Raw genomic sequence first — 27,943 nt, forward strand, 5'->3', positions numbered from 1 at the left:
AAGCTAAAAGCAAGGAACAACTTCCGGCCAGACACTTACTATATCCAAGATGAGATGGATTGCAGCAGCTTGGAAACACAGAACCGATCACTTATCAACTGCAGCCTGCCCTAAAGCCAGGGGCTCGGAGAGGGCAAATCCAGATATTGGGAACAACAGCCAGTGTCTTACAAATACATACTTTTTCAAACCACTCTAGACCCAGAAATCATGTTCTGCTCTTCAAAATCAATTAGTGAGAGGAGAAAAACGAAGTCTAGGCTCTCTAAGCTGTTCCCTAACTAGGGCTCGGTACCCGTTGAGATTTTGCCTAAAAAGCATCCACTCAGCATTTCAGCGGAAACTTGCAAATTAAGGCCAGTTTGTCATGTTTGTTCTCTCCCTGTCTATCCTGGTTATGGGGGAGGTTTCTTGTTGTGTTCAGAACAATGGCACCCAAAGTAAGAGAGCAGACCTGCTGGAAGACAGAAATGCAAAAGGCTGCTTGGGAACCTAGCAGAGAACAGAGGGAGTAAATGCATTCAAACTGCATCTTCCTTCCTCCTCTAACCCCGTTCCAAGCACCCCACAGTCTCTGAGAAATTGGGGCACAGTCTACTCTTCTCTGTGTCATGCTCAGCTGTGCAAACATATCCCCCACTCATAACAGATGTTGGCGATAACCTGTTCCCTTGCTCTCTCCAGCTGCTGAACCAAATCTTCACGCTCATGGGCTGCAAAGTGCCGCACGCCAATTTCTTCGTCTCCCAGCCTCTGTTTGGCAATTGTCATTCTCAAGAGCTGCATTTTCCATTGGTAGAAAAAGAAGAGAGAGAGGGAGAGAGACTTAAAATGAATAGATCCAAACAAAACCCCAAGCATACTAGGCAGAACGTGTTGGAAGTTAAGATTTTCCAAGAAATACTGGAGAAAGGCACAAGACAAAGAAATTTCTTGCCAATATCATTAATTTAAAAAAAAAATTTAAATCCATATTGTATATACAGACACATGTGTGCACACATACACCTATAAGGCTAACGGGAACACAGGCCTGGGCATCTGAAGGGGGACAGCCTGTTTAGCCCTGCCATAGTGAGGAAAAAACTCTGTGTCTCTTTTAAACTTAGCAAAGATTAAAAAATGATAACACAATGTTGTAAAGTATCTGCTAAAATGGGCATGCTCCCACATTCTTAACAATTATGCTATGTTATCAAGAGCCTTAAAAATGTCCCTGACTCTTGCATCTGAGTGCTAATTCAGATTTAAGCCTAAGTAACCTCATCGCCTCTCACCACATGAATGTTCACAATGGATGAAATATTTTGCTGTAGTTTTGGACTAAAACGCTGGGGAAGAAACTTAATTTTCTTTTTTGCACAACTCAGGAAAATAGCTACTGTGCAGAGTTTCCTTTCTGACCTCAGCTGATGAACTGGACTGATAGTGTTAATTCAGATTTAAGAAATTATCTGAATCTTGGTTTGAGTAGATTCGGGATCTACATGCAATATTAACTAGATCAGATACCTTTTATATTTTCACATGTATACATAGGCTCTCCTCACCCTCATCAACATCCATTAGTTACTGAACTCTGTGAACTGGCACTGAAACATTACAATGTTTTGTTGCTCCAGTTTTGTAAAGTTTTACAGTGCAATACCTGTTACTTTTCAGAGACAAACCAAAGGTTAATTTCTCTAGGTTCTTGCTGTTTGCTTTAGCAGCATTTGATGGAGGATCTTTATATATATATATATATATATATATATATATATATATATATATATATATATATATATATATATATATATATACATTTGTAATAGATGAAAAATAAACCAGATTGCAAATCCTTTTTTTTTTTTTTGAAGCAAACCATGTACCAGGTTTTTGGTCCAAATTGTGTAGGATAAGTTAAATTGCATTCTATTAACCCATATGAGTGTATTTCTGTACCCATAGTTATGTTGAAATAAAATTTTAAAAAGCAAAAAAAAAAAAAAAAAGTCCCTATCCAATGATCCAGTAAGTCTACTTCTGATAATCTGGGCTAAAAATAATCCCAGACATGGACTAGCTTTAGGAAAAAAGAAAAAAGTAGACTGTGCTGTTATTTATAGAAAGAGTAAAAAAAGAAACAATGTCCAACAATAGTGGAATGGCTAGCAAATGATAATGGAATCAATCAACTGATTGATTGTTTGATCAATCAATCAAACAGCAAGTTTCCAGCTGTTTAAAATGAGGTTGATGTGAACCATGTAGTACCATGGTCATGTGGATGCTGCCATACTAAGTGGGAAAAAAAGCAGAAAACTAACTTGAATATGCAGTTTGGGGACTTCTCTGCCAGTCCAGTGGTTAGGACTCCGTGCTTCCACAGCTGGGGGCCTGGGTTCAATCCCTGGTCAAGGAACTAAGATCCCACAAGCCACACAGTGTGACCAGAAAATAAATAAATAAATAATTTTTAAAAAATGTTTAAATACAGGCACTTTCCTGGCAGTCCAGTGGTTAAGACTCTGAGTTTCCAATACAGGGGGTGCAGGGGGCACGGGTTTAATCACTGGTCGGAGAACTAAGATCCCACATGACGTGTGGCACAGCAAAAAAAAAAAATATGCAGTATGATTGAAATTATACTAAGAACCCGCATACAAAAGAAAAAAATTACCAAATACACTAAAACCCTTAAATGTGTAAGTTTAGGTGATGCAAGACTGTGTATGCTATCTGTTCTTTGTTTTCTAACTTTTAAAATAAGTATATGTGACTTTCATAACATACTTTTTAAATGTTTTTAAATCCCTAGGAACTAAATTCTAGTCCTAAAAATGTAATTTTCCAAAGCATCCCTGCAGAACCCTTGGCTTTCCCAGTCTCTGGGGCCGAGCTCCATGTGCAGCTCCAAACCTTCCAGTAGGGCCATGATGGAAACTATGTTAGAGACTCCAGGAAGGTCCAGTGGTCCCAGAGCATTCCCTACATGCCCATCAGTGCCAAGCAGGTGGCCATCAAAGTGCTTTTTTAACTTTACAGCACTGCTTCCTGATGCTTCTTCGAAAGAGGTTGTAAGACTGATTCCTCCACCTCCCTGTAGGGTGTGTGCAGATGGGCTTCATATATGGATGAAATCCTGGGGACAGTGTTTTGCTGCCACACAGATCCAACCCATCCAGGAATACCTGCTGGGGTATGCTCTTCCTCGTTCCTAAGTGGATCCTAAGGGATTTATTGCCAATAGAGAGAATGGCTTTATTTTTCAAGTCCCTAAGGATTTAGGGGCAGGTGAGAAAGTTAAAAGCCCAGGTAGAATATTAACTATATAGGAATAATAAAAAACAGCAATGAACTGTGCAGGAAATGATGACTACTGAAAAGTAAAGAGCATTTTCAAATGACATATATTTGGGGTCCTTATTTGAAAACTAGTCAGATGAACTGGACATATATTTATTGTGCATCTACTATGAGCAAATGCATCATTAGGATCAGCGCACAATGTTCCAGGCAGGTGGAACAGCTTATACAAAGGCCTAGCAGAGGACACACGGGCACTTAGGTACACAGATGGCCATGCTTAATGGAATCCCCATTCCAAAGCTCAAGGATTCTGTATTTGTATACTTGCCTAATGCAAATTTATTTGTAGCCTCGAAATCAGCATTCATGGTGCTTTTGCATCATGAGGGGACATGTGCAGATAAACACAGAGTTGCAAAAAATGGGAAGCATCCCACAGGAACGTTCCCAGCTAAAGTCGAACAAGGCAATGTTCCGCTTTCTTGTTTTAGCTCATACTATAAACAAGTGTCCTTTTCACGGTTTTTTTCACGCCACTTTTTTTTCACATTTTTGTGCTTTCTGTTGGTGTTTTGCCATTTAGAATGGCCCTCCTGTGCAGTGCTGGAGTGTTGTCTCATGTTCCTGAGCACGAGAGGCCATGATGTGCCTTACAGAGAATACACGTGTGTTAGATGAGCTTCCTTCAGGCATGAGTTACAGTGCTATTGGCTGTGAGTTCGATATTAAAGAATCAACAATATAAATGAAATAAGGTGACTTTAAACAGAAACACATATAAAACAGTTATATATTGATCAGGTGACAAAAATATTGTGACCAGAGGCTCAGAGGAACCTAATCTCCTATTTCCCCTAGGAACAATGGTTCAATACTCCCTAATTCAGTGTTCGCAGTGATTTTAGAGAATGTAACTATAGCAAATGTCAAGAATCGGCTATATTGTGGGGGAACGGAGTTTATGTCAGAACTGGTTAATTTACCTGAAAGCCGATATGTGAAAACATCTTTCACATCACAGTCTTGGCTCAGGACTTTCAGAACCCCAGATGAATACACAGAAAGACAAACAGCTAACCAAGTAAGAAACATTTCTCAGATGAAAGGGTCTAGGAACAAGAAGGCCTGTGCCGTTTTGGGCACGAGGCAACAGGAGGTCTGCAACACGGCTTTGAAAGCAGGGCGCTTTTCTTCGTATGTGAAAAGCCAGACTGACAGCCTGAACTTTAAGTAATAGAACACCACTGAGGTTTTCCATTCACAGTACGCTTCGCCGAACACTTAATTTAGAATCACACAATTATATTTGCTTAATGCCAATTAATTATTAAACATGTTTATTGAGGTCTGACAGCCATATAAGAGAGTCATCTTTTATATACTGGATGCCTGTTCAGCTTCAATAAACATGTTAACAATCATTTGGTGTTTAATGTGCACACAATATCAGCTATTAAATCTCAGGGCTGGACTGGATGAAACACTTATTTTTAAAAGTGAGGCCCAAGTTGGTAAAAGCTGGATCACTGGTTGGGTCTGACACTCAAGTTCAATCAGCTGAAGGGGCCCAAGGAGGCCACTGCAACAGGGATGGCAGCCCCAGGGAGAGTTCTCTTGTCTTCCCAGCTGACAGCTGATGGGCTCTGGAGTCCACCTGCCGGGGGGCGGGTGGGGGGGGATGTCCTGGGGCCAAGTTCGAGAGCTGTGCAATCTCAGGTATATGCCTAAACTTCTCTGAGCCTTAGTGTCCTTCACTGTAAGAATACGACAGTAACAGTACAGCTTTTTACTGTCCAAGGTTGCTGTAACTGTTGGGGCCCAGAGTAGGCTGCCCCCAAATGTGCCTCAGTGGCATATTTATTATTTTGAATGAAAGTTACTTAAGAAATGGCCAACACACGAGGGACACTCCGACCCTCGTTTCTGTCACCCTGAAAGCAGGAAAAAATAAATCTCGCATGTGAAGGGTGACCTCCTGCAGCTGGAGGTAGACGGATGCCCTTATCACCAGAGATGGGGATTCGGGTGAGAAACCAGGATAAACAAACCCTGTTACTGCTTTAATTTACTACCCCAAGCCCAAACTCGGTTTAGATTCTTCACTAATTGGGCACCCCGAACCTAAGTTTCTTTGTCCTGTCAACTCCTCCCAAATTTATTATTTCTTTGTCTAAAAAGTATAAAAGTTATCTGCTTTGGGCACGTCTTAGGTCCCATGTCTATGGGACCAGCATGAATTAAAACGTGTTTCTTTTTCTCCTGTTAATCTATCTCATGTCCAGCCACAAGAAATCAAGAAGGGGGAAATTCCCTATTGGTCCAGTGGTTAGGACTCTGCTCTTCCACTTCAGGGTTCAATCCCTGGTTGGGGAACTAAGATCCTGCATGTCGTGTGGGACTGCCAAAAAAAAAACCCAAAAAACGAAAAAACAGAGAGAAATCAAGAGGAGTAGAGGGGGCAATTGCCCCCACCCAACATTAAACACGAAGTAAGAGAGGGACGTTGTATTAGATGAGCATTTACCTTAGGGGAATTCAAATGTATGTGTTTGGCAAAAAGATGACGGGGAGAACCAAGTGGAGGGAGGGAGTGATGGAGAAGAGGGGATGGGAGAGAAAGAAAAATTTAAAAAATTGGTGGCTCTACCCATCCCTGCTCTCAATGTCCCAGACTGAGAGCAAGGTGGGAGAGGGACTGATAATACATTTAGACAAAATCATACTGTTCATATGTATACATAAGACTCCTGTTCAGGAGACACATGGCCACTTGCCCTGAACTTCATGGACAATTTAAGAGACCATCAAGGTGAATTTCTGCTAGACACAAGTTTTTGCCTCTTATCCGCTGACTTTAGAACCTAGTCCCAAGTAAGAGAAGATGAGATTTCTCTACCATACTTAGCACAGCCCCTGGAACATACAAAGTGCTTGATCAATGTCAGCTGCTATCAGGACTACTGCTGTGATCATTGGTGTCCTCCTCCATGAGAGTTTCCCCACACATACACCCACTGGGGAAGTCGATCTTTCTTCTAAGCTGGAGGAAGCCGAGCTGCTGAGCCAACCTTATCTGTAGACTGCAGGCAGTGAGGCTGATTTCCCACCTTGGAAGCTCTATGAAGCAACTGCTCGGAGCGCTTGATTTCCTCCAATAGGGCCACCAAAACTGCATGGCTAGCCTCCCCGTACCAACCCTTGAAGTGCACCAGTGCCCTGAGAGGCACGCACACGGCCACCAGGAGATGCATCCATTTGCTGATTTAGATGGAAATAAACGTTTATGAATGAATTATGGGTGTGAGTCGTCCACTTATGGATGAGGTGCAGCTGCAGCTGGGATGTGGCTGAGGGACAGGGCTGCAAAACGATGTGACAAAAAGGCTCTTGGGCGCTCTTCCCCCACCCTGCTGATGGAGTGCAACTCCTCTGCCAAAGACCTGCTCAAACTCTGGTCCCGCCAAGGCCCCCCGGTCGGAATGACTCGCTTCTTCCTTGATCTATTCTTGGGCTTCATCCCTCATAGCCCTCAACAGTCTCTCCCTCCTCTTGTTTTCATTTGCCTGAATCCATTTTCCCCAACAGACAGTGGGAGGAAGGCAGCTGGTGGCAGGAGCAGCTATTATTCTCCAGGTGTAGTCTGTGTTCAGATCCTGTATCTGCTGGTCCTAGTCACATGTCTTTGGCTGTTATCTAGTCTCACGGAGCCCCAAGTGACTTTAGTGTTTTTGAAAGTGGAGATTGCCTTAGTCCATTCAGGCTGCTATAACAGACTACCATCGACTGCATGGCTTATAAACAACAAACATTTATTTCTCACAGTTCTAGATGCTGGGAAGTCTAAGATCAAGGTGCTAGCAGGTTGGGTGTCTGGTGAGAGCCTGCTTCCTAGTTCATAGATGGCTGTCTTTTTTCTGTGTCCTCACATGGAGGAAGGGGTGAGAGAGCTCTCTAGGGTCCCTTTTATAAGGGCACTAATCCTATTCATGAGGGCTCCACCTTCATGATCTAACCACCTCCCAAAGGCTCCCACCTCCAAATACCATCACACTGGGGAGGACTTTTCAACATATGAATTTTGGGGAGGGGACACAGTTTATAGCATTCCACCCTTGATCACCCCCAAATTCATGTTCTTCTTACACATGAAATATATTTACTCTATCCCAATAACCCCCAAAGAATTAACTGGTTCCAGCATCAACTCTTAAGTCTAAAGTCCAAAACCTCATCTAAATATCATCTAAATCAGGTATGGGTGAGACTCAAGGTGAGATGCATCCTGAGGCAAACTCCTCTCCACCTGTGAAATTGTGAAACCTAGCAAGTTATGTGCTTCCAAAATACAAAGGTGGGACACACGCAGGAGCGACATTCCCATTCCAAAAGGCAGAAATAGGAAAGAAGGAAGGGGTGACAGGTCTCAAGTAAGTCCAAAACCTAACAGATCAAACAACGTTAAATGTTAAAGCTCAGGACTAATCCTCTGGCTCGATGCTCTGCCTTCCAGGCCCACTGGCAACATCACCACTAAGGCTTGGCAGGACAGCCCTGCAGTGGCTCTGCTCTGGTGCCCTGCAGCTCTGCTGGGTTGGGGTCTCAGCCCTGGGGCTCTAGGAGGCCCCCTCCATTCTAACCCAGGTGAAGGTATTCTGTCCCCCAGAGCCACGCACTCTAGGCCTGTGGCGGGAGTGGCAGCCTTGCTGGGCTCTGAGTTACCTTCCATGTCATTCTTCTCTTGCCCTGAAAAATAGCGCCCGGCCTCTAATCCATACTAATCTCCTTACCAAATGGTTGTTTGGCCAACACCCTTAGCATTCTCATTTTTTTGCAATATGGACAGGCTGAGAATTTTCCAAATCTTTAAATTCTGGTTCCTCTTTGCTGAACAATTCCTTCTTCAAATCATCTCTCTCTTCTCACATTTTATAAGCAGTCAGGAGAAACCAGCCTGCTCCTTCAACACATTTTTTAGAAATTTCCTCAGCTAAATATCCAGTTTCATTGCTCACAAGTTCTACCTTCCATAAAACAATAGAACTCAATCACAGTTCAGCCAGATTGTTGCTACTTTATAATAAGGATGGCCTTTTCCCCAGCATCCAATAACGTGTTCCTAATTTCCATCTGAGGCCTCATCAGAATGGCCTTTACTGTCCATATTTCTACCAACATTCTGTTCAGGATGACTTAAGTATTCTCCAAGAAGATGGACGCTTTCTCCACAGCTCTCTTTTTTTTTTTTTTTCTGAGTCCTCACCAGAATTGCCCTTAATGGTCCATTCACAGCAATGCTGTGAGGGACAACAGGCTTTTTCAAGCAGGAACCTCAAAACTCTTCCAGCCTCTACCCACTACCCAGTTCCAAAGCTGCTTCCACATTTTAGGTATTTGTTATAGCAGCACCCCACGTCTTAGTACCAACTCCTGTCTTAGTCTGTTCAGGTTGCTATAACAGAATACCATAGACTGAGTTGCTTATAAACAACAAACATTTACTTCTCACAGTTGGAGTCTAGGATGTCCAAGATCAAGACACTGGTAGGTTTGTGGTCTAGTGAGGGCCCACTTCCTGGTTCATAGTCAGCTGTCTTCTCACTGTGTCCTCACATGGCAGAGGGGGCAAAATTGCTCACTGGGGTCTCTTTTATGAGGGCACTAATCCCATTCATGAGAGCTCTGCTGTCACGACCTAATCACTTCCCAAAGCCCCCACCTCCTAATACCATCACATTTCGGATCAGGTTTCAACATATGAATTTGGGGTGGGGGCACATTCAGTCTACAGTAAGAATAAAAGCTATCTTGTAGACAGAACAGCTATGTATGACTGCCCGGCCTGTGCACTGCACAACTCCAGCTCTGGGGGATTACATCCTTGCAATGTGAAGATACAATGCAATAATCACTCTTTGAAGAGCTTTAAAAGTACAATCCCCAGTTATAGCTGGTATGGTTATAATTCTTATACAGTGACTCTCTATTTGTCAGAGTTACTGGGAAGATCAGATGCAAGAATTAATAGGAGTGGATGTTAGCCCTTCCTCACCCCTGGTCCTTGTGTACTGCTGCAAATAGCACGCCTAGGGAGAGGTCAACACCAAAAGCCATTTATCAAACATTCATCTGCCAGTGTTGTGCTGGGCGACTTAATAAACAAGGTCCTGCCTATCTTTTCTTTACTTTTCCTGTTGGTTTTCTCCACATCCTCTCCAACTGCCCCCTGACCTTTTGAAATACCCTTGATAAAATTAGACAGGAGAGCTTTAAAAGGCTCCAAGTAGGCAACTCTATTGTGTATACCAAAGTTCAAATTCCTAAACCTATATGGCAAATCTAGTTCTAGCTTTAAACAAAAGAATTTGTCACTTAAAAAAGAAACCCAGCAGTTTTCATATTCTTCCTCCCAGGCTCTGGAGATTATCAGGCACACACTCATTAATGTGTGTCAATATTTCCCAGTTAACGAGCACCCAACTTGGGCCAAACAACATGCTATAAGCTTTCCTTACACACGATACCTCCAGCGGCTTTTCACTGTAATGGAATAAATTTGGAATAAATGGCAAAGCCCTTATGAGAGCTGCTGATGCATGAGCTGCCCCTGCCCACCTCCCAACCCAACCTCCAACCACCTCCCTTGTTTGCTGGCCACACTGGCTTTCCTTCAGTGCCTCAAGCACAACCTGCTCCTGCCTGCCTCTGCGCCTTTGCACTTGCTCTGCCCTTGAGCAGCTTGCCCACAGGTCTGTCCAGAACCCACTTCTTTTGTCTCTTTCAGGTCACAGATCAAATGTCACCTCCTCTGAGAGGTCTTCCCTGGACACTGTCGCTGAAGCAGTTCACCTTCAAGGGCCCCACTGCCTTCATCATACTGCCAGAAATCACCTGGTTCATCTGATTGTCCCTCCCCCTGTCAGCTCCACTGCAGGAACCTGGCTGTTCATACACACTGAAATAGGTGGCACCCATAGTAGTGTCTGGCTAACCGCAGGGAGTCCTCAGATACATCTTAAATACAGGAAGTCTCTCATGAGGGGCTTCCCAACCCCGGGAGGCAGACACTGCCCCGTCCTCCTCATAGGGGAGAAGCTCATAGGGGCTGCTGCAGCGCTCTGAAACCAGGGCTCCTTGCCTGGGCCCATGCTCACATCAGGAGGCTGCAGTGTCCCCTCACCCTTAACACAACAAGCCCTGTCCTAGGTGCTTACACACATTGCCCCAGTAAGTCCAACAAACACTCTGTGATGCACTGTTACAGTCCCCATTGTCAGAAGAGAAGCAGAGACACAGAGAGGTGGAGTAACTTGCTCACGTCACAGACCTTAGAAATGGCAGGGCCAGGAGCTGACCCCAGGCAGGCGAGGGTTCTGGAGTGGATGCTCTGCGGCCTCTCTCCACACCGATGATAGCACTCACTGCCTGGCGCTCCCCCTGTGGAGTGTGTTCTGCATTAAGTGTCCTGTATAACTTTCTGTATTTAATCCTCACAGAAGGCACGCTGGCCCCCTATGTCGTGCCTGTGTCACCCAAGCTCGCTCACTCAGGGTCTCTGCACCTCATCCCCCCGTTATCTGACCACCTCCCACCTCACTTCCTTCAGGCCTCTGAGTAAAGGGTGTGTCAACAGAAATGCCTTCCTGACCACCCAGTGTAAGTAGTTGCCCCCCTCCCCTATCCCCGGCAGCCCAGGCTGCACTGTACAGCCCCCTAGCCTGCGGTAACTTGTTGAGCACTTAGCACCTTCTGACACATTATACTGCATTTCATCAAATATAAGACTCTATCAACTCTAAGACCCACCACTATGCATGACCAAAAAGACTGAAAAATACCAATCATCACTACATGATACCAATAACTACATCAGAGATGTTCAAATGTGAAAACCTGTGCCTCTCAGAATCTGTGTAATATCATATATTAATTTGTTTATTTGCTTACTGCCCATCTGTGCCCCCTAGAATAGAAGCTCCATGAAGGCAGGAACTCATTGGTTTTGTTTACTACCCTATTCCCAGACCATAGAGTTGAGTCTTCAATAAAGATGCATTGAAATGAATTGAACTGAACTACCCTCCATAGGCAAGTACTACTGTTATCTCCATTGTATAGATGAGAACAACTGAAGACACAGAGAAGTCAAGCAACTGGCCCAAGGTTACACAGCTAGGAAGCCCCTGAATTACCTTCAGATAGTTCAGAACACATTGAGCGACAATCTTTAGAGAGTTGCACCAAGCAGCTTTTTTTTTCGGTACGCGGGCCTCTCACTGTTGTGGCCTCTCCCGTTGCAGAGCACAGGCTCCGGACGCGCAGGCTCAGCGGCCATGGCTCATGGGCCCAGCCGCTCCGCAGCATGTGGGATCTTCCCGGACCGGGACACGAACCCGTGTCCCCTGCATCCGCAGGCGGACTCTCAACCACTGCACCACCAAGGAAGCCCACACCAAGCAGTTTTAAAGCTGCTTCAATTTGTTTTCATTTTAGTGTAATTTGGGTATGGTGTACTATAAAATAAGTCTTAGGCAGAGATATCTTTCAGAATCAGTTCTCTACAAAGTGTAATTACAGTGCATGATCTAGGGGATGAATGTCCAAAACCACACTGTTTTGGTTGCTTGGTCTACCCGGGCTGTGTGCTCATATAAGCCAGAATAAGCTCAAATATGGTGTCTGAGACCAAATTCATTTGCTTAATTCATCTGACAATAAAACATTAGGAAATGTTGAACTAGTCTGGCTGCTTGCTGAGCGTTGCCTGTGTTTCACCATCAAGATCCCAGTTAGAATAAGATACGATGGGACTGGAGCAGGTGAAGGGCCCTTATCACTCACTTTAATTCTTTGTAATTAATTTCTATAATGTCCCAAGGTGAGAGCTTTTCATTAGAGTGCCCTCTTCATCCGGGTTTCCCACAAGCTAGGACATCTCTGTGCTCCTTTGAAGCATAAAGACGAAATGTTTACAAAGAGCTCTCTAATCCCTCATCCTGGACTCTTACAAACATCCAAGCTGAACACTTTTATTTTTTAACAGAGTATACTTTAATTAGTCACCTGCATGCTCATTGGTCTGCCGGTATTGGCTGGTAGCTTTGACTTAATTGGTTTGCTTGCTGAATCCTTCCAAAAGTCCCACATCATTAGAGGTACGTTCACAGAAGGGGTCTATTATTTTATGGGGCCAACACCAGATAAAACAGAGGTACTTAAAGACCTTCAGCTGGTGTAACATAAAGCTCATTATTAAGGGCAAAACCCCATGTTTATGCACGACTGCAAACAGTTACATTTAAATTGGCCAGCAGGGGCCCAGGAAATGTGACTGCCTGACACTGTCCACCTGAAGTTCCTTGCTTTTGAGTACTTCCCATTGCATTATTGTTCTTCTGCACTTAAAGTGCCATAATCTGTAAAATGAAGGAAAAATAAAAGCAAGCAGACAAGGAAACCCAGCAGGAACATGAGATGCTGCTCCTGGCCTGTTCTATTAGGTGCTTATTCCACAAGGGTACACAAAATGCAAGGAAGCTTCTGGGAGCGTGACACCAAAGCAATAATGTTTGGGGTGGTGATAAATAATAAAGTCGGGTGGTGATAAGGAGGGCTGAGTTTTGGGGATCCATTTGCCAGATGCCAGGCTTCTTACCCCCAGTCTCTGTCTCTGTTGGGAGGCACATACCCCCGGGGTTCACTGGAAACAGTCGATCAACAGAAAGGAAGACCTTGAGATTCCTGGTGGAACTCTGATACAAGAGGATACTAAGCCGATGTGGGCCCAGGTTGTGCTAAAGACACCAGCAATGTTTACCCTTTATGGAGTGCTTACTGGATGCCAGGTACTATGCTACACCCTTTATAAACATAATATTGCATGCACACACACACTCCAAACCATTAAATCTCCTGCTTTCTTTTCTTCCCAGTGCTAACCACTGTCTGATGATCTTACATAAGTATTTTATTTTCTTATTCTCTGTCTCCCCAACTAGACTATAAGCTCTGTGAGAACACGCACCTTGTTTTTCTTATTCCTGACGTAGTCACAGCTCCTAGAACATTAATCAGTCCCCAATTATGTATTGATGAATAACGATGAAACCTGACAGCAATTCTATGTGAGGTATCATTACTCCCATTTTACAGATGAGGAAACTGGGGTCTAGAGAGACAACTGACTTGCTCAAGGCCACACAAATAATAACTGGCAGAGTTAGAATATAAACCTGGGTCTAGCAGTTTCCAAAGATGGACCTCTTGGACTATTCTAGATTATACCACTTGGCAGTGGGAGGCTGGAGCTAGCTCTTTCTGGAGTGTCAAGCTTTCTAACTCCCAGTTCAGTGACTTCACTTTGTTAGCCTGATATTTGAATGCCATGGCATCAGTATTGACACCAGGGAAATTGGTAAAGTGCTACCAGCCAGGCTTCCTCTTCAGAAGAGCTGGTTCACCAGCTCACCTCTGGATATCTGTGATTCAAGTGTGCTCTGCTAGCTCTGTGGACTGCCTCTTACTGATCCTTAAGTTCTCAGAGGCCTCCTTTCCCCCCACCCCGGTCCCCTTTCCCTAAATCCACTCTTTTCTTAATGCCCAGAAGAGGAAGCAGGCATGCCTCTGGGGCAAGAAGGGGAGCTGTAACTCTCTGGGTGGGCTGCTCTCCACACTTGAGGCCCTAGCATTGCCTGGGTTTTCCACGTAATTGGTCCTTATTCCTCACAGACTGCCACACAAAGAACCCTGGGCAACCCACCCTCATGAAAAGCTTTCCCCAGGGTGATTTGTGGAGGTGTGAGTTCTCCCTTCCCTCCTCAACCTTTCAGAGCTATTATTAGCAAGGAAGGGGAGGGTGTCTACTAGGCTTCCCTTTTCCCACCTCTCGTCTGGTTTGAACTGGGGCTTTGTGTCTGTCCAGAAGCCTCGATTGGGGTGCTGCTCAGAGAGATAATAGGTTTGTTAATCATGGAATCCCACCCTCCACCTCCAACCCTGTGTGAGTGCTAAGCTGCTTGTAAGACAGGGTGGCAACAAATCTTTCAAGAGGCTGTTTGAAAATGCTTTATGGCACGTAGGGTTACAAGGCTCTAGCTGAACAAATGGAAAAATTAGTCTACCTTAAAATAGCCAAGGCAAGTAATTTCCTATCACCTTGTTTCTTAAATGTACTTAACATCTAGAATCTGGGCTTCCCAAAATATGGCTAAGGGTCATCAGTTAAAATGACAACTTGGAGATAAAAAACTTCCACTTTAATAGTTGCTCATAAAGTAATGCCACAAGCCCTTCTGTTCGGAATGGGAGGAGTTAGGAATCCCACAACATCCATTACTAAGTATTATTGAATTTAACAGGCTTGAACCAGCCTAGGAGCAGGACCCTTACCCCACATCCACTAAGGCTCAGCATCAGACCCCCTGACCTTTCCAGGGGCTCCCTAAGGTCTCACACCTTAGGTTTGGCTTTCTTCTGCTTTTTCTCAGATGGAATAGTTTGCTTTTCTAACTCCTTTCTCCAGGTTTCTAAACTACTCCTTAGCCCACAAAGAGAGTTAGTGATGACAACCAGAGGGGCAGTCAGTCTGCTATTTTCATGTGTTCTTCCTTTTTCTTTTCCTCTTCCTCTTTATTGAACCTTTTTGCTCCTTTTTGCATTCCCTTTATTCATTCACTCATTCATTTATCCTATTCCATTCCTTCAATAAAGATCTATTAAATAATGTGTGTGTATCACGAACTAAGATGCAAATTCCTACGGATACAGGAATTTGGCCTGCAAAGAGTTTACCTTTGGGGGAGGGGTGCCAAACAAGTACAAGCAGAGGGAAAAGAGCAGGGCACTGTGGGTGTGTGCAGGACCTGCCCCTGAGAGTTGGAGAAGGCTACATTTGACCTATGACCTGAAAGATGAGCAGGAGTTTACAGAAGTAAAGGGGAAGAGTGTTCCAGAGAGCAGACAGCAGGTGCAAAGGCCCTGAGGCACAACTCAGTATGGCTCAGCTGAGGGGCTGAAATTAGCCCTGCAGAACTGAAGTGTGAGGCGACTAATGTCAACAGATGTGGCTGGAAAAATCAGGAGGGTCCAGATAATGGAGGGCCGAGCACATCATAGTAAGGAGGTGGGACTAGATTCCGATAGCGATGGAAAGGTTGGAGCTGTGACACGATGAATAAAAGAGCAAAGGAAGGGTTAACCCATTCTCCACCACACAGTCACAGCCACCCTTCAAGAGAGGCCTCTGTGTTTCTCAAGATGGCTGGTGTCATTACTGAATGAGTCATCCGGCCTTAATGTTGATGACTGGGGGTGGGGTGGGGGGGGGAGGATGACCGTGACTCACAGGGGGGATGAAAATAAACCAGCCCTATAACTTTAGATGCAAATGAGAATAAACAGAGTCTCTGGGGCTCACTGTAGTTGGTCTTTTTTGAGGAGGAGAGGACTGGAGACTGAGATACAGGGTCTACTGAACATTTTAACATCTTGCCTGCATCTGCTGGCAGGCATATTACTTCACAGGCCATGAATATGAGTCACTAAATTCTAAACCTTGAGTGAGAAAACCAAGTTTGATAAATGTGTCCAGCTACTGGAATAAAGACCCAGAATACAAGCAAATCATGAAGCTCAGATGGTGCCAATGCAAAAGCAGCCCCAGACCTGCGCTTAGCGTTACAGTCACACACACACTCATGCACACATACCCTCCCTTTCTTTCCTCGAAATATCAGTTGCAAATGTCAATTCCTAAAATATCTCAGGCCTACAAGGCGATACAATTAAAAGTGACCAAAAGATGAGGCAGAGGTGTGTTTAGGACAGTTGGAGGTGGTGGTGGGGGGTAACTCAGAAAATAAAAACGAAAAGAAAAGAAGAAGAAAAAAAAAATCAGTCAAGAAGAATCATGACTCCAAAAATCACATTTCAAAATGTTTCAGTATTTTCTGGATTTATAACTTCTCCAAAATTCCTGCAGTATTTTTATGGGTTTAAAAGGAAATGATTGCACATACTTGATTTTACTCTCTAGAAAAACTTGCCCTGATGCTATCATTTGATAACACCTAAGAAGGCCTGGCCTTTAATTATTGACCAGACACCTAGGTTACAGAGCTCAAATCCTTTTGAGAGGCCCAATTAGCTTGTCCAGGGTTAATTAGCACCCTTCTTAGCATTCTCACCCACTCCCTATTTCATGATGGAGAATAGTCATGAAATATTTTTCAAATATAGTATGTTAAATCCAAGAGGATTAAAAAAATTTTTTTAAAGGCAGACTAAGGGGACAAGTGGCTATGTAAAGAAGACTTCCCAGTATGCCCTTTTTTTTTTTTTTTTTTTTTTTTTTTTTTACTTTTTCACCACACCTCGTGGCATGCGGGATCCTAGTTTCCCGACCAGGGATTGAACCCGTGCCCCCTGCAGTGGAAGTGTGGAGTTTCAACTGCTGGACCACCAGGGAAGTCCCACCAGTATGCCCTTAGATTGAGCCCCTTAAGCCAGCAGTAAGCACACAATCCTTTCTGCCCTTTGTCATGGAAGAGTTCTCGAGATAATCCAGACACATCCATACATTTTTTTTTTTTTTTTTAAAGAATGAGCATCTTTCAAAATGGTGCCTTCCAATAACCAGTGACTCCCAGGAACAACAAACATCCCCATCATTTGTCAGGGAATCTGGTACCATTCAAAAGACATTGCCCAAGAAAGTACCTCCTCCCCACCATGTAGTTTGCTTGAGTGAAACTCCAAAGGCCATCCCTGTTGGGAAAGCTGGCTCTGGCAAGAAGTTGAAATTGAATCTATTGGCAAAATGGGAAATGATTTGGGGGCGATGGAATTAAACTTCGGTAGTTTTTCTTCCTTTTCTCAATTGTACTTTTGTTCACAGCTTCAGCTGGGAGAGACAGTGCTCACATTTAGTTTGGAGTATATGAGTTCATATTTTATAATTAACGTTGCCAACAGGGGAGTTTGATTAATACCAAGCAGTGGATTTTGAGCAATGTTCCATACAAATTGCCAAATTTAGCAATAAAATAAATTGGTTATGTGAACATAATTAGTAGGATGACTACTTAAAATTCAAAACTGAATGTGAATAATTCCAAATCATCTGAGCCACAAATCCATTATTTGTATAGAAAGGAGAAAGCATAGCATTTGGGCTTTATTTTGCCCTCAACCACAATGTAATTCAGCACCAAGCTGAACGTAATGAAACTTCTACAGTGGGTTGTGACAATATTTTAGAGCAACCCAGAAACACACACAGACACGTGTGCGTGCACACACGCGAAGGGAAGGTAATAAAGATAAGAAATGCTAAACTGTGAATTTTCATTGCAAATGTAAAAATCTATAACAAATTTTTCCGCAAATGCTGCATTATATTCTTCTGATGCACCATACATAAACCTCTGGCACAAAATTACTCAGGAGAGGTTTTTGCCTTTAAAATATTCACGGTACCTTATTGTCGCCCTGGACTTCTCCAAGCCTTTGCTGAAGTTCTTTCATTTCTTCTCCCAGATGTTTATTTCGGTCCTGAGAATCTCTCAATAGTTGTGCAAGATTAGCCTGCAAACTGACAAAGGATTAATCTCCAAAATTTACAAGGAGCTCATGCAGTTCAATATCAATAAAACAAAAAACCCAATCCAAAAACGGGCAGAAGACCTAAATTGACATTTCTCAAAAGAAGATATACAGATTGCCAACAAACACATGAAAGGATGCTCAACATCATTAATCATCAGAGAAATGCAAATCAAAACTACACCAGTCAGAATGGCCATCATCAAAAAATCTACAAACAATAAATGCCGGAGAGGGTGTGGAGAAAAGGGAACCCTCTTGCACTGTTGGTGGGAATGTAAATTGATACAGTCACTATGGAGAACAGTATGGAGGTTCCTTAAAAAACTAAAAATAGAACTACCATACGACCCAGCAATCCCACTACTGGGCACATACCCTGAGAAAACTATAATTCAAAAAGAGTCATGTACCACAATGTTCATTGCAGCTCTATTTACAATAGCCAGGACATGGAAGCAACCTAAATGTCCATTGACAGATGAATGGATAAAGAAGATGTGGCACATATATACAATGGAATATTACTCAGCCATAAAAAATGAAATTGAGTTATTTGCAGTGAGGTGGATGGACCTAGAGTCTGTCATACAGAGTGAAGTAAGTCAGAAAGAGAAAAACATATGCTAACACATATATGTGGAATCTAAAAAAAAAAAAAAAAGGGTTCTGAAGAACCTAGAGGCAGGACAGGAATAATGACACAGACATAGAGAATGGACTTGAGGACACGGGGAGGGGGAAGGGTAAGCTGGGACAAAGTGAGAGAGTGGCATGGACATATATGCACTACCAAACGTAAAATAGATAGCTAATGGGAAGCAGCCGCATAGCACAGGGAGATCAGCTCAGTGCTTCGTGACCACCTAGAGGGGTGGGATAGGGAGGGTGGGAGGGAGGGAGATGCAAGAGGGAGGGGATATGGGGATATATGTATATGTATATCTGATTCACTCTTTGTTATACAGCAGAAACTAACACACCATTGTAAAGCAAGTATACTCCAATAAAGATGTTAAAAATAAATAAATAAAAATAAAAGGTAGATTTCAAAAAAAAAAGATTAGCCTGCAAATATTAACACATTATGAAATATAATCAGAAACGGAGGAGTGGAGAAATGCGGGTCTTTCTTAGGCTTATTGCAGCCAGCATCCAAGCCCAGCTGAACCATTAGAATAAACACATGTACGAATGCAGCAAGTGTGCAAATCACACCACTACAACTGCATGGAGAGAAATAAAGTTGGCCATGAACCTCAATTTGGGGATGTTCTTTGTTTCCAGAATGGCTCACAGACAAGTGATGGAGGAGTTGGGTTTTTTTGTTTGTTTTTAATTTAAGAGCTGCTCACAAAAACTCTTGCAAGTGGTCTTAGTTCAATTCTAACTTTGGGTCAACAATATAGGAAACATTTCATTTCCTTGTTTGGATAATTTCATTTCCTTGTTTGGATAGTTTTTTTTTTTCTTCAAATAGATCGTGTTTAATGAACTTTTCTTTGCCACCTTAATGCCCAGAATTTTGATCAAAATTGTCAGCCAGAGAAGAGACCAGTGAGGTGTCACGATTTCAGACATCAGGATCCAGAGGTAATTCAACAGTCTCCTGGGCTGTTTTTCTCACCTCCTTATTCCCCTGTTCTAGCTCCTAGAGTACCAAACAGCCAGGGTGAGTGCCTTCCAGTCCATCTTCATGATGTCATCCCTTCCTTCAGATTGCCTCCTGCTCAGAGCAGATCCCTCTGGCCCCAGTGCGCAGTTCTCCACCAGAACCCCTCCCCCTCTCAGTCCAGCTTCATCGACACATCTCAGCCCCTTTCCCGGGAGCACGCAAGCACCCTTTACCATGCTCTCACCCTTCTCAGGTTCCCTGAACCTGAACTTGCATATGCTCCCAAACTATCTACATGCTTTTATCCACTCAAGCCTTTAACTTACTATTCCACTTTACCTCCATGGCTGCTGCTTCTATACTATTTGAATTTTGCTAATTTGATCTAATTCTCACCTTGCTTATTGCACTCTTATCTAACCTCAGCAAGAAGAAATGAGCTATTGAAAGGCAGAGATTCTCTTTTTCTCCCTTCTCAGCCTCCATGTACATGGCTCCAGGAAGTGCTCTTATTCCAGCAAATGTTTTAAAGACCCATGATGAATAAATGGAGGAAGGAAGGAGGGAGGGAAGCAAGCCAGCAATTGGAATATGACTCCTAAAAAGGAATCTTTCAGAAACAGTCACACAAGGGATTAGAAAGTTATCTTTTAGATTCCCTCCATGTGATAGCTGAAGAAACCCAAATCCAGAGACATTGCAGACGAGTACAACTACAGTGGCTAAATCTCCAAAGACTTTGATGCTAATACTTTTGGGAATACTGAGTTATGTTAGGTAATCAAAAGGGAATAAAGTGAAAGAATATAAAGATTAAACCTTGGCTTATCCTGGACTCCTCACTTTGTCTTATCTCCCATATTCCATCCATCGGGATATCCAGTGTCTCCACCATCAAGGTAGCCCCCCATTCAGCTCCCCTGAAGCTTACCTCCTGGCTGTTCCCCACATATAGCAGGCAGGAGCCCATATCAGCGCTGCTCTCTCTGCCTTTTCTCTGGACTGGACTGCTCTCCCTCCAGGATACCTCTTGGCTCACTCCCTTGCCTATTTCAGGTCTTCGTTCAAACTGCACCGTTTCAACAGGGCCCACCTGGACCACTTGATCTAATCTGCAGTCTGGCCACCTCCCCGCTGGACATCCAAGCCCTTTCCCCTACACTACTTTTTATTTCCATAGCACTTACCATCTCTTACTATACCATGTAATTTACTTTATAGTTTATTGCCATATGTTTACATACGTTTATTACTTACTGTTTATTTCCTATCTCTCTCTCCCTACTAAGACAGAAGTTCCATGAAGGGCAAGGAACTTTGTTCTCTCTACTGGTCTACCCCAAGCACCTAGTGGATGCTCCATAAATATATCTTAAGTGAAAGATAATATGCTGAGTCTGGAGGTTGTGGTCTCAGCCTAGGGAAATATCTGGAATAATAAAATACTGAAACCAGTGCCTGGCATGCAGCGTTGCATAGAAACCCCACTCATCCCCACTGGCTGGATTTAATCTAGCTCTGATTTCCACTCACTTATTTGTGAACATTACTCAATAATGTGATCTAATTCTCAGCCCCATATTTGCAAAGCTCATATCTTGTAATAGTTGTGTTTCAACTGTCCCAGATTTCCATTCTCATCAGATAAAAATTTGGTGAAGGATGAGGAAAATTAATCCTCATTTTACAGGCAGGAAAGCAAAAAGACAAGAGGCACTGTGATCCACTGACTTTTTTTGGAAATGTTCAAATTTCTTTTTGGAATCAGATACACTAAGTTGGATGCCAGTTCTGCCACTTACTGGGCTGGGTGACCTTGGGTAAGATTATTAACCTCTTGAGTTTCCCCACCTATAAAATGGAGCTAACCATACATACTTCATGCAGTAATTTGATACTTACATTGAATAATGAACCTAGGATGCCTACCACAGTGCTTGGTATACAGTAGGCACTGGTTAAATGCTGGTCACCTCCCCTTGACTCTGCCCTTCCAGTGGCTCCAATTCGATCACTCAGTGGACAGTTGGATGCATCTGGCCGAATGGCTCCTTGGACACAGCTGGCTCCCTTGTCATCCTGCCCCTTCACTTATTCATCCATTCATTTATACAACAAATATTTATGGAGTGCCTACTATGTGTCAGGCACTGTTTTTGATTCTGGAGATACAGCAGTGAGCCCTACAGACAAAGCCTCTTGCCCTTGTAGACCTACATTTTAATAGATAATATTATATTAATTACATTATATTACAACAAAATGAATAATGACCGAGGAGCTGGATGATAAGTACTATGGAAACAAATATAGCAGGTAAAGGAAACAGTGTGTGCTGGGGAAAGGCCACAGAAGGCGTCACAGCGAAGGCCACACTTCAAGTCTTAAACCAAGACTTGAAAAAGGAGGGAGAGGGCTTCCCCGGTGGCACAGTGGTTGAGAGGCCGCCTGCCAATGCAGGGGACACGGGTTCATGCCCCGGTCCGGGAAGATCCCACATGCCACGGAGTGGCTGGGCCTGTGAGCTATGGCCGCTGAGCCTGCGCGTCCGGAGCCTGTGCTCCGCAACGGGAGAGGCCACAACAGTGAGAGGCCCGTGCACCGCAAAAAAAAAAAAAAAAAAAAAAAGAAAGAAAGAAAGAAAAAGGAGGGAGCGTGAGCCTTGTGGATATCCCGGAGAAAGTTCCAGATAGGTGCAAAGGCAAGCAGCTTCCCTCTCTCCTTCTCCCCCTCACATCACAAGATGTCCACTTTGGAAAGCAGTTCAAGGCCACTAGAGCAGGCGGACCCCAGGGACTGCAGTGAAGTGGAGATGATTCAATTCTCAATTTTCTTTTCCTGGTTCCTCCCCTCTGTCCTGCAGCTCTCCTGCCTTAGCACAAGGTATCACAAGTGGGCGGCCTCTCCTTTTCCTTCCGGGAACTCCAGAACACTTCCCAGACATTAGCTCAGCAAGCATAATCCCTCCCCCAGGTGGAGGGACAGGACCCCCAGGCTGGAGGGACTGGCTCAGAGGTGGGGCGGGAGAAGCCACCCGGGGCAGGTGCTGGCATGCGGCTAAAAGTGGCCTCCGCGAGCCTGCTGCCACCTGCACACTGCATCTCAGCACCCCATCTGCAGGAGACACAGCAAAATTCACCTTCACAGGAGCCTGCTTTTCTTAAACAGTGGAAGAGGTGTTCAGAAAGAAATGTTTGTAAGAGCAACAGTGAAAAACGTAAGGTAGATAGATAGTGGGAAGCAGCTGCATAGCACAGGGAGATCAGCTCGGTGCTTTGTGACCGCCTGGAGGGGTGGGATAGGGAGGGTGGGAGGGAGACGCAAAAGGGAGGGGATATGGGAACATATGTATATGTATAACTGATTAAATTTGTTATAAAGCAAAAAATAAAAATAAATAAATAAATAAAAAGAGCAACAGTGAAAAATTTAACAAAAGACCAAAAAAAAAAAAAAAAATCTGAAACGTCCCTAACCTTCCCTTTTTGAATCAACAGTGGCTTGAGCCCCTCAGGTGGGTGGGAAGACCCTGACATTTGCTCACCAATGAAACCACAAGAGCTAAACCCGTACAACTCAAACTATCAGTGGTGAAAGACCTCGACCTCCGATCTGTCACAGATCAGTACTTGTGCAAAATACAATAAAAATCCATTCCTAGGAAAACAAATTTAAGAAGACATCAGGGCCCCAAGTGTTTGTTAGATTCACCTGACGTAAAATCCTACATACTGTCAGATTGCTAGAAAAGTTTCTGAGCCCTTCCTCTCAATTTCTGCCCTCATCTTGTCGTAGGGACCAGAAAGGGCAGCTTGCAGCCTGGCACTGGTCCTCAGGCCCCACTTTGAATAGCACTGAGCCCAGCGATACTCCCCGGTATTTGGATGTTACAGCAAAGCAGGCACCCACGTGTTATATATCAAAGGTCCCAGTGACACATGAAGCAAAGGACAGCACTGCTTTAGGAGACAGCGAGTCAGAGACCCAGTGATGTGACTGTCAAACATTATTTACTCTGCAGCCTGGCCGAAAAGAAATCTACCCAAATAAACTCAAGCATTTCTACAGTAGCTGCAAAGCAATGGTTAATTAGAATCACATCGCCTCCAAGGGGATTCACTGTAAATCTACCCCAGATTTCAAATTGACCCCCTGGGGTAGGGTAGGGTGAGGGAGACCCCCCTTTTAAAGCAGGTGACTGTAATTTTCTTTCACATTTCACAGGCTGGCTTACTTGTCAACACACAATTCTTTTCTATTCAGTCCTTCCACCTCCTCAACTCCCAAACAATAACTTTGAAAACTAGAAAATGACTATTCTGATATGGTGCCTAGTTCCTTGACATACACCTTAAAGAACAAAAAAAAAAAAAAAAAAAAGAAAGAAAAGAAAAGAAAGAAACGTAGTACATTTCAAAGCACTCAAAATAGAGGAGAAAAGTTCACATAATTCTTTTTACCAAAAAAAACACCCATGACTCACACACATTCACTATAACCATCCATCAAGCTAACACACGGCGCCGGCTTATAATTTATCAGCTATGCAGACCGTTTTGTCTCTGTGTTATTGAGAAGGACTCTGTGACCATCAGTTTAGAATAGCAGCCCTATGTAAAGGAAATGTCAGGAAAAAAGTGGTAGACCGTCTAACACTCGAAAGGATTTCACAGGTAAGGAAAACAAAACCTAGAGATTATTTCCTCTAAATCTCTGGGGCAGGGTGGGTAGCATAAATAGCAAAACATGAAAAGGTTTCAAAAGAAGCCTCTTTTAAATATTCAGATATAGCCAGGGCTGACGTTAAAAGGTTGACATTTTCTCTCAGATAATAGTGGGATGTTGAATATCCTGGAGCATATTGTAGAATCTATATACTCAAGTCACTCTTTCTAGCTTGGAGTTTATCTATTAAAACTGTGATGGGAAAGGGAGAGAAGACAGATTTGATGAAAACATAGCTGGGAGGCCCAAGGCCAAAAGGACATTACAGCTGTCCATTCCAACACACGTTCCTTTGTCAAGGATCAAGTCAACCCCCAATTACAACGGATGTCTGCAGTAGTACGCCGCCAAGGCCAGCCCCTGGTGTGGGGACTTTGAGGCTCGGGGAATTTCTCTCTGCACACAGATGAAGACTACACGTCCTGACAGTTGTTGCAAAGGCAGAGATCTGGGAGTTGAGAGAACTGTGTGCATCTCGCCCCAACCTCTCTGCCTTTTTGTGGAAATTCTCACTGAGGCAGATTAGTAATGGGGACAGGGGGATCTCCCTTTCTTCAGGTGCTGCTACATCCTAAACTCTAGATCTTGCCTCTACCACTGTATTTGAATTCCCTTATGAATGAATGTCACAAAATACATCCAAATTTATACTACAGATGCAATACATTTTTGAAACTTATAAGAAGTGGTAGGAGATTTTTTTTAATGGTACATCACATTTGGCAATGACAGTCTCTGTGAAAGAACTCTGTTTTCAATGATCAAGTAACCAAGACTGGTTTACAAGGAAGGGGGAGTTCAAGATACCAGTTGTAAGAAACAGCCCTAAATCTTTTAGATGGGGAGAAAAGGATCCACTATATACCATTTTCCTCCCTGATGTAAGAAATGAAAAGTTGGATATGATAAGATCAGAATATTGCCACCCCAAAATATGCTCCTATGCCATGAGGATTATTTTGATCTGAAGGCAACTGAGAATCACAAGATACAGAGAATATTCTTCCCTCCCCTTTTCAGCCTAAAAATAAAGGCATACATTTCCCTTTGTGAGTTGTCCCATCCCCTCCGTACCAGGAAGAGAATAGCAACTCTAATCACTGGACACAGAGCATTGGTCCATGATGAGTCTGCATAAACAAACCTAACTAAAATAAAACCCTATCTTCCATTAGTTTCCCATATATCTCCTAGTCACTTTCCCACAGTTTATCATCCCTTAAGGCCCAAACCCCCTCTCTTTTATTAAAATGCTATATAAGCCACGGAGTCTAAACACTTCTTTGAATTTCACTTCTTCTCTGTGAACTCCTGTGCATGTAAAATATTCATGAAATTGTTTGCTTTTTTCTCCTGTTAATCTGTCTTTTGTCAGTTAAATTTGCAGGCCTCCATGCACTGAACCTAAGAGGGTAGAGGAAAAGCTTTTCCTCTCCAACAGATAAAAATAAAATGAAAGAAAGTGATGAAAAGTTTAAGATTAACCTTCCAACCTTGCACTAGCCAGACATTGGGAAGGGCAGTAAAACGGGCAGGCCATGTGTTTTCTCCTAAGTCCTTAAATAATTCAGCCCAGACACCAGGAGGGGAAAGGGGCAACATTCCGGTTACTATCCCTCAAGTCACCCTGAAATCTTTGTAATTTATTGGATATACACCACTTCAGTAACCTAGCCATGGAAAAGTCATTCTCCATCATAATGTAAAAATGATGTATACCAGAAAATCCTATAACTTCCTTCTCAACTTGCTGACATATTAAAACTCAATGCAAAAACGGGAGGGGAAAAAAATAGGAGAGAGACAGGTAAAACCTTGGCCTAGGCACTTCCTCAAGGAGAGTTTTTTGTTTGTTTGCTTTGTTTTGTTTTGAAAAAAAAAGGGTGTAAGAGAGAAAAAGAGACCAGATTTAGAAAATGCTCCTCTACTACACGGTGTTGACCCCTGAATCCTTTAAACTCACACCTTCAATAAGGTAAAGTACTCGATTAAGCAAGAATATGTGAAAAAAAAATGTTTGATAAAACGTGGAGTGTACTTGAGCAGCGTGATTGATAGCAAATTTAATTGCAATTTCTACTCCACTGCTTTGGTCTACGGTGACTTCTCTGTTAATAGTAATAGAGTGAAACTTGCTTTGCTGAGCAAGCGCCCCCTATTCATAGCAACTGCCCAAGCGATGACCTCTGCTACAGTGACAGCTTTCTTATTTACAAGAAACAACCACCCAAGAACTCATTCCACACACAGTTTTTGGCTGTGCAAGGAGCCCTCGGCAGCCTACTCTCACCCCACCGACATGGTGAGCACACACTTCCCAATGCAGGCATTTCCAGGCTCACAGGCAAATGCTCTTCAGTAGGTTTAGGAGGTTGCTATTTAAATAAATGTTTACTTAATCTTGGCCATTATGGCTCCGCATCTGCCACTTAGTGGCTCCCTTAATAGTTCCCAAGTTCTTTAGACTCACTGAGCCTAAATTCCCCCATGTTTAAGTTGGGGGATGCTCTCACCTTCCTGACAAAAATCACTGCAAGGATCCGAAGGGCTTCTGAGCAGGAGGTGTGAATGCTAAGAATGAAATTACTGTTATTGTGATTTGGGGAGGACTCCCGCAGGCTGAACCCTGGATTTCTTCCCAGCTTCCCCGGTGTAACAGTGAAGTTGTACTGTTCGAAGTGGTATAAAAAGAAACATCCCAAAGCACTTGAGATCTGTGAAGGAAGTTTTAGGTTCTGAGCATCAAACCGAGATGCATAGACAAAGTTGCTCTGATTTGTGGTCACGGGGGACTAAAATAAGATTGACCAAGGAGACTTTTCTATTGAAGTAAAAGGCTCCCTCCCATCCCACAAAGGGCCACTGTGTGCTCTGATTTCTCCAGGGTTGTCATCCTGGTGCATGTCACCGTCTAAATAAGCCATCACTTTTTAAGGGAAGAAAGCCAAGGCTCCCTCCTGGACCAGGAGGAATACCTCCCGTGGTACCTCGGCTTGAAATCAAAACAGGGAAAGACAGAGATGTGTTTGATTGTTTATTCAAGGAGGAGTTGGCATGGGGAAAAATGTGTTGCTGTGACCCCAAAGGATCCCAATTTATAAAAAGATTAACCCAGGATAATTTAAACTCCCCTTTATCGCCTTTGGAGGAACTGCTTGTTTCGCAAAAGAAAAATATTTAAAGGGTTGTTTGAGATCTTTTGGTGATCTCTCACTGCAGTGCAGAGAGGTGCTCTGTGTACAGCTCTGCCTGGAGTATCAAGAAGAAATTTTCATTTCAATATCCCACGAGAAGCTATTAGTGAAATCACTGTTGTCACGATTTCTTCACAGCTTCTTCAACGGATGATTTGCCATTGGAAATTGAGTTGTTTTAAAAAGGATTCTAAATTCTAAAAGAGAGCCTCGATCGACAACCATATTTCTAGAACTACAACCATGAGAGTTCTGGCTGCCCTGTAAGGAGGAGACAAAAAAGCAGGCAGACATTATGGCCAGATATTGGCTGCCACAGGAAAGAACACTGGCCTAACGGGTAAAGACTCCTAGCTCAGTTTCTGCTTCTCAACCCCTCCTAAGCAGAGGGCTTCGGATAAAGCACTTCATCTTTGAACTTCCAAAATGGGTGGATTAAATGTTGATTATGGGGCTTCCCTGGTGGCGCAGTGGTTGAGAGTCTGCCTGCCAATGCAGGGGACACGGGTTCGTGCCCCGG

The 27,943-nt window shown here is 43.5% G+C and overlaps 1 protein-coding gene across 1 annotated transcript in view; it reads right to left on the reverse strand.

Annotated features, from left to right (window-relative positions):
- Positions 1–27,943, reverse strand: part of CCDC149 (coiled-coil domain containing 149) — a 100,009-nt gene that overhangs the window by 31,208 nt on the left and 40,858 nt on the right. Inside the window, 2 exon segments of the mRNA XM_082603886.1 lie at positions 664–780; positions 17,764–17,871. Coding sequence (XP_082460012.1) covers positions 664–780; positions 17,764–17,871 — 225 coding nt within the window.

The sequence above is a fragment of the Mesoplodon mirus genome, assembly GCF_964341445.2.
Source record: "Mesoplodon mirus genome assembly, chromosome: 2".
In the NCBI taxonomy this organism is placed as follows: Eukaryota; Metazoa; Chordata; class Mammalia; order Artiodactyla; family Ziphiidae; genus Mesoplodon; species Mesoplodon mirus.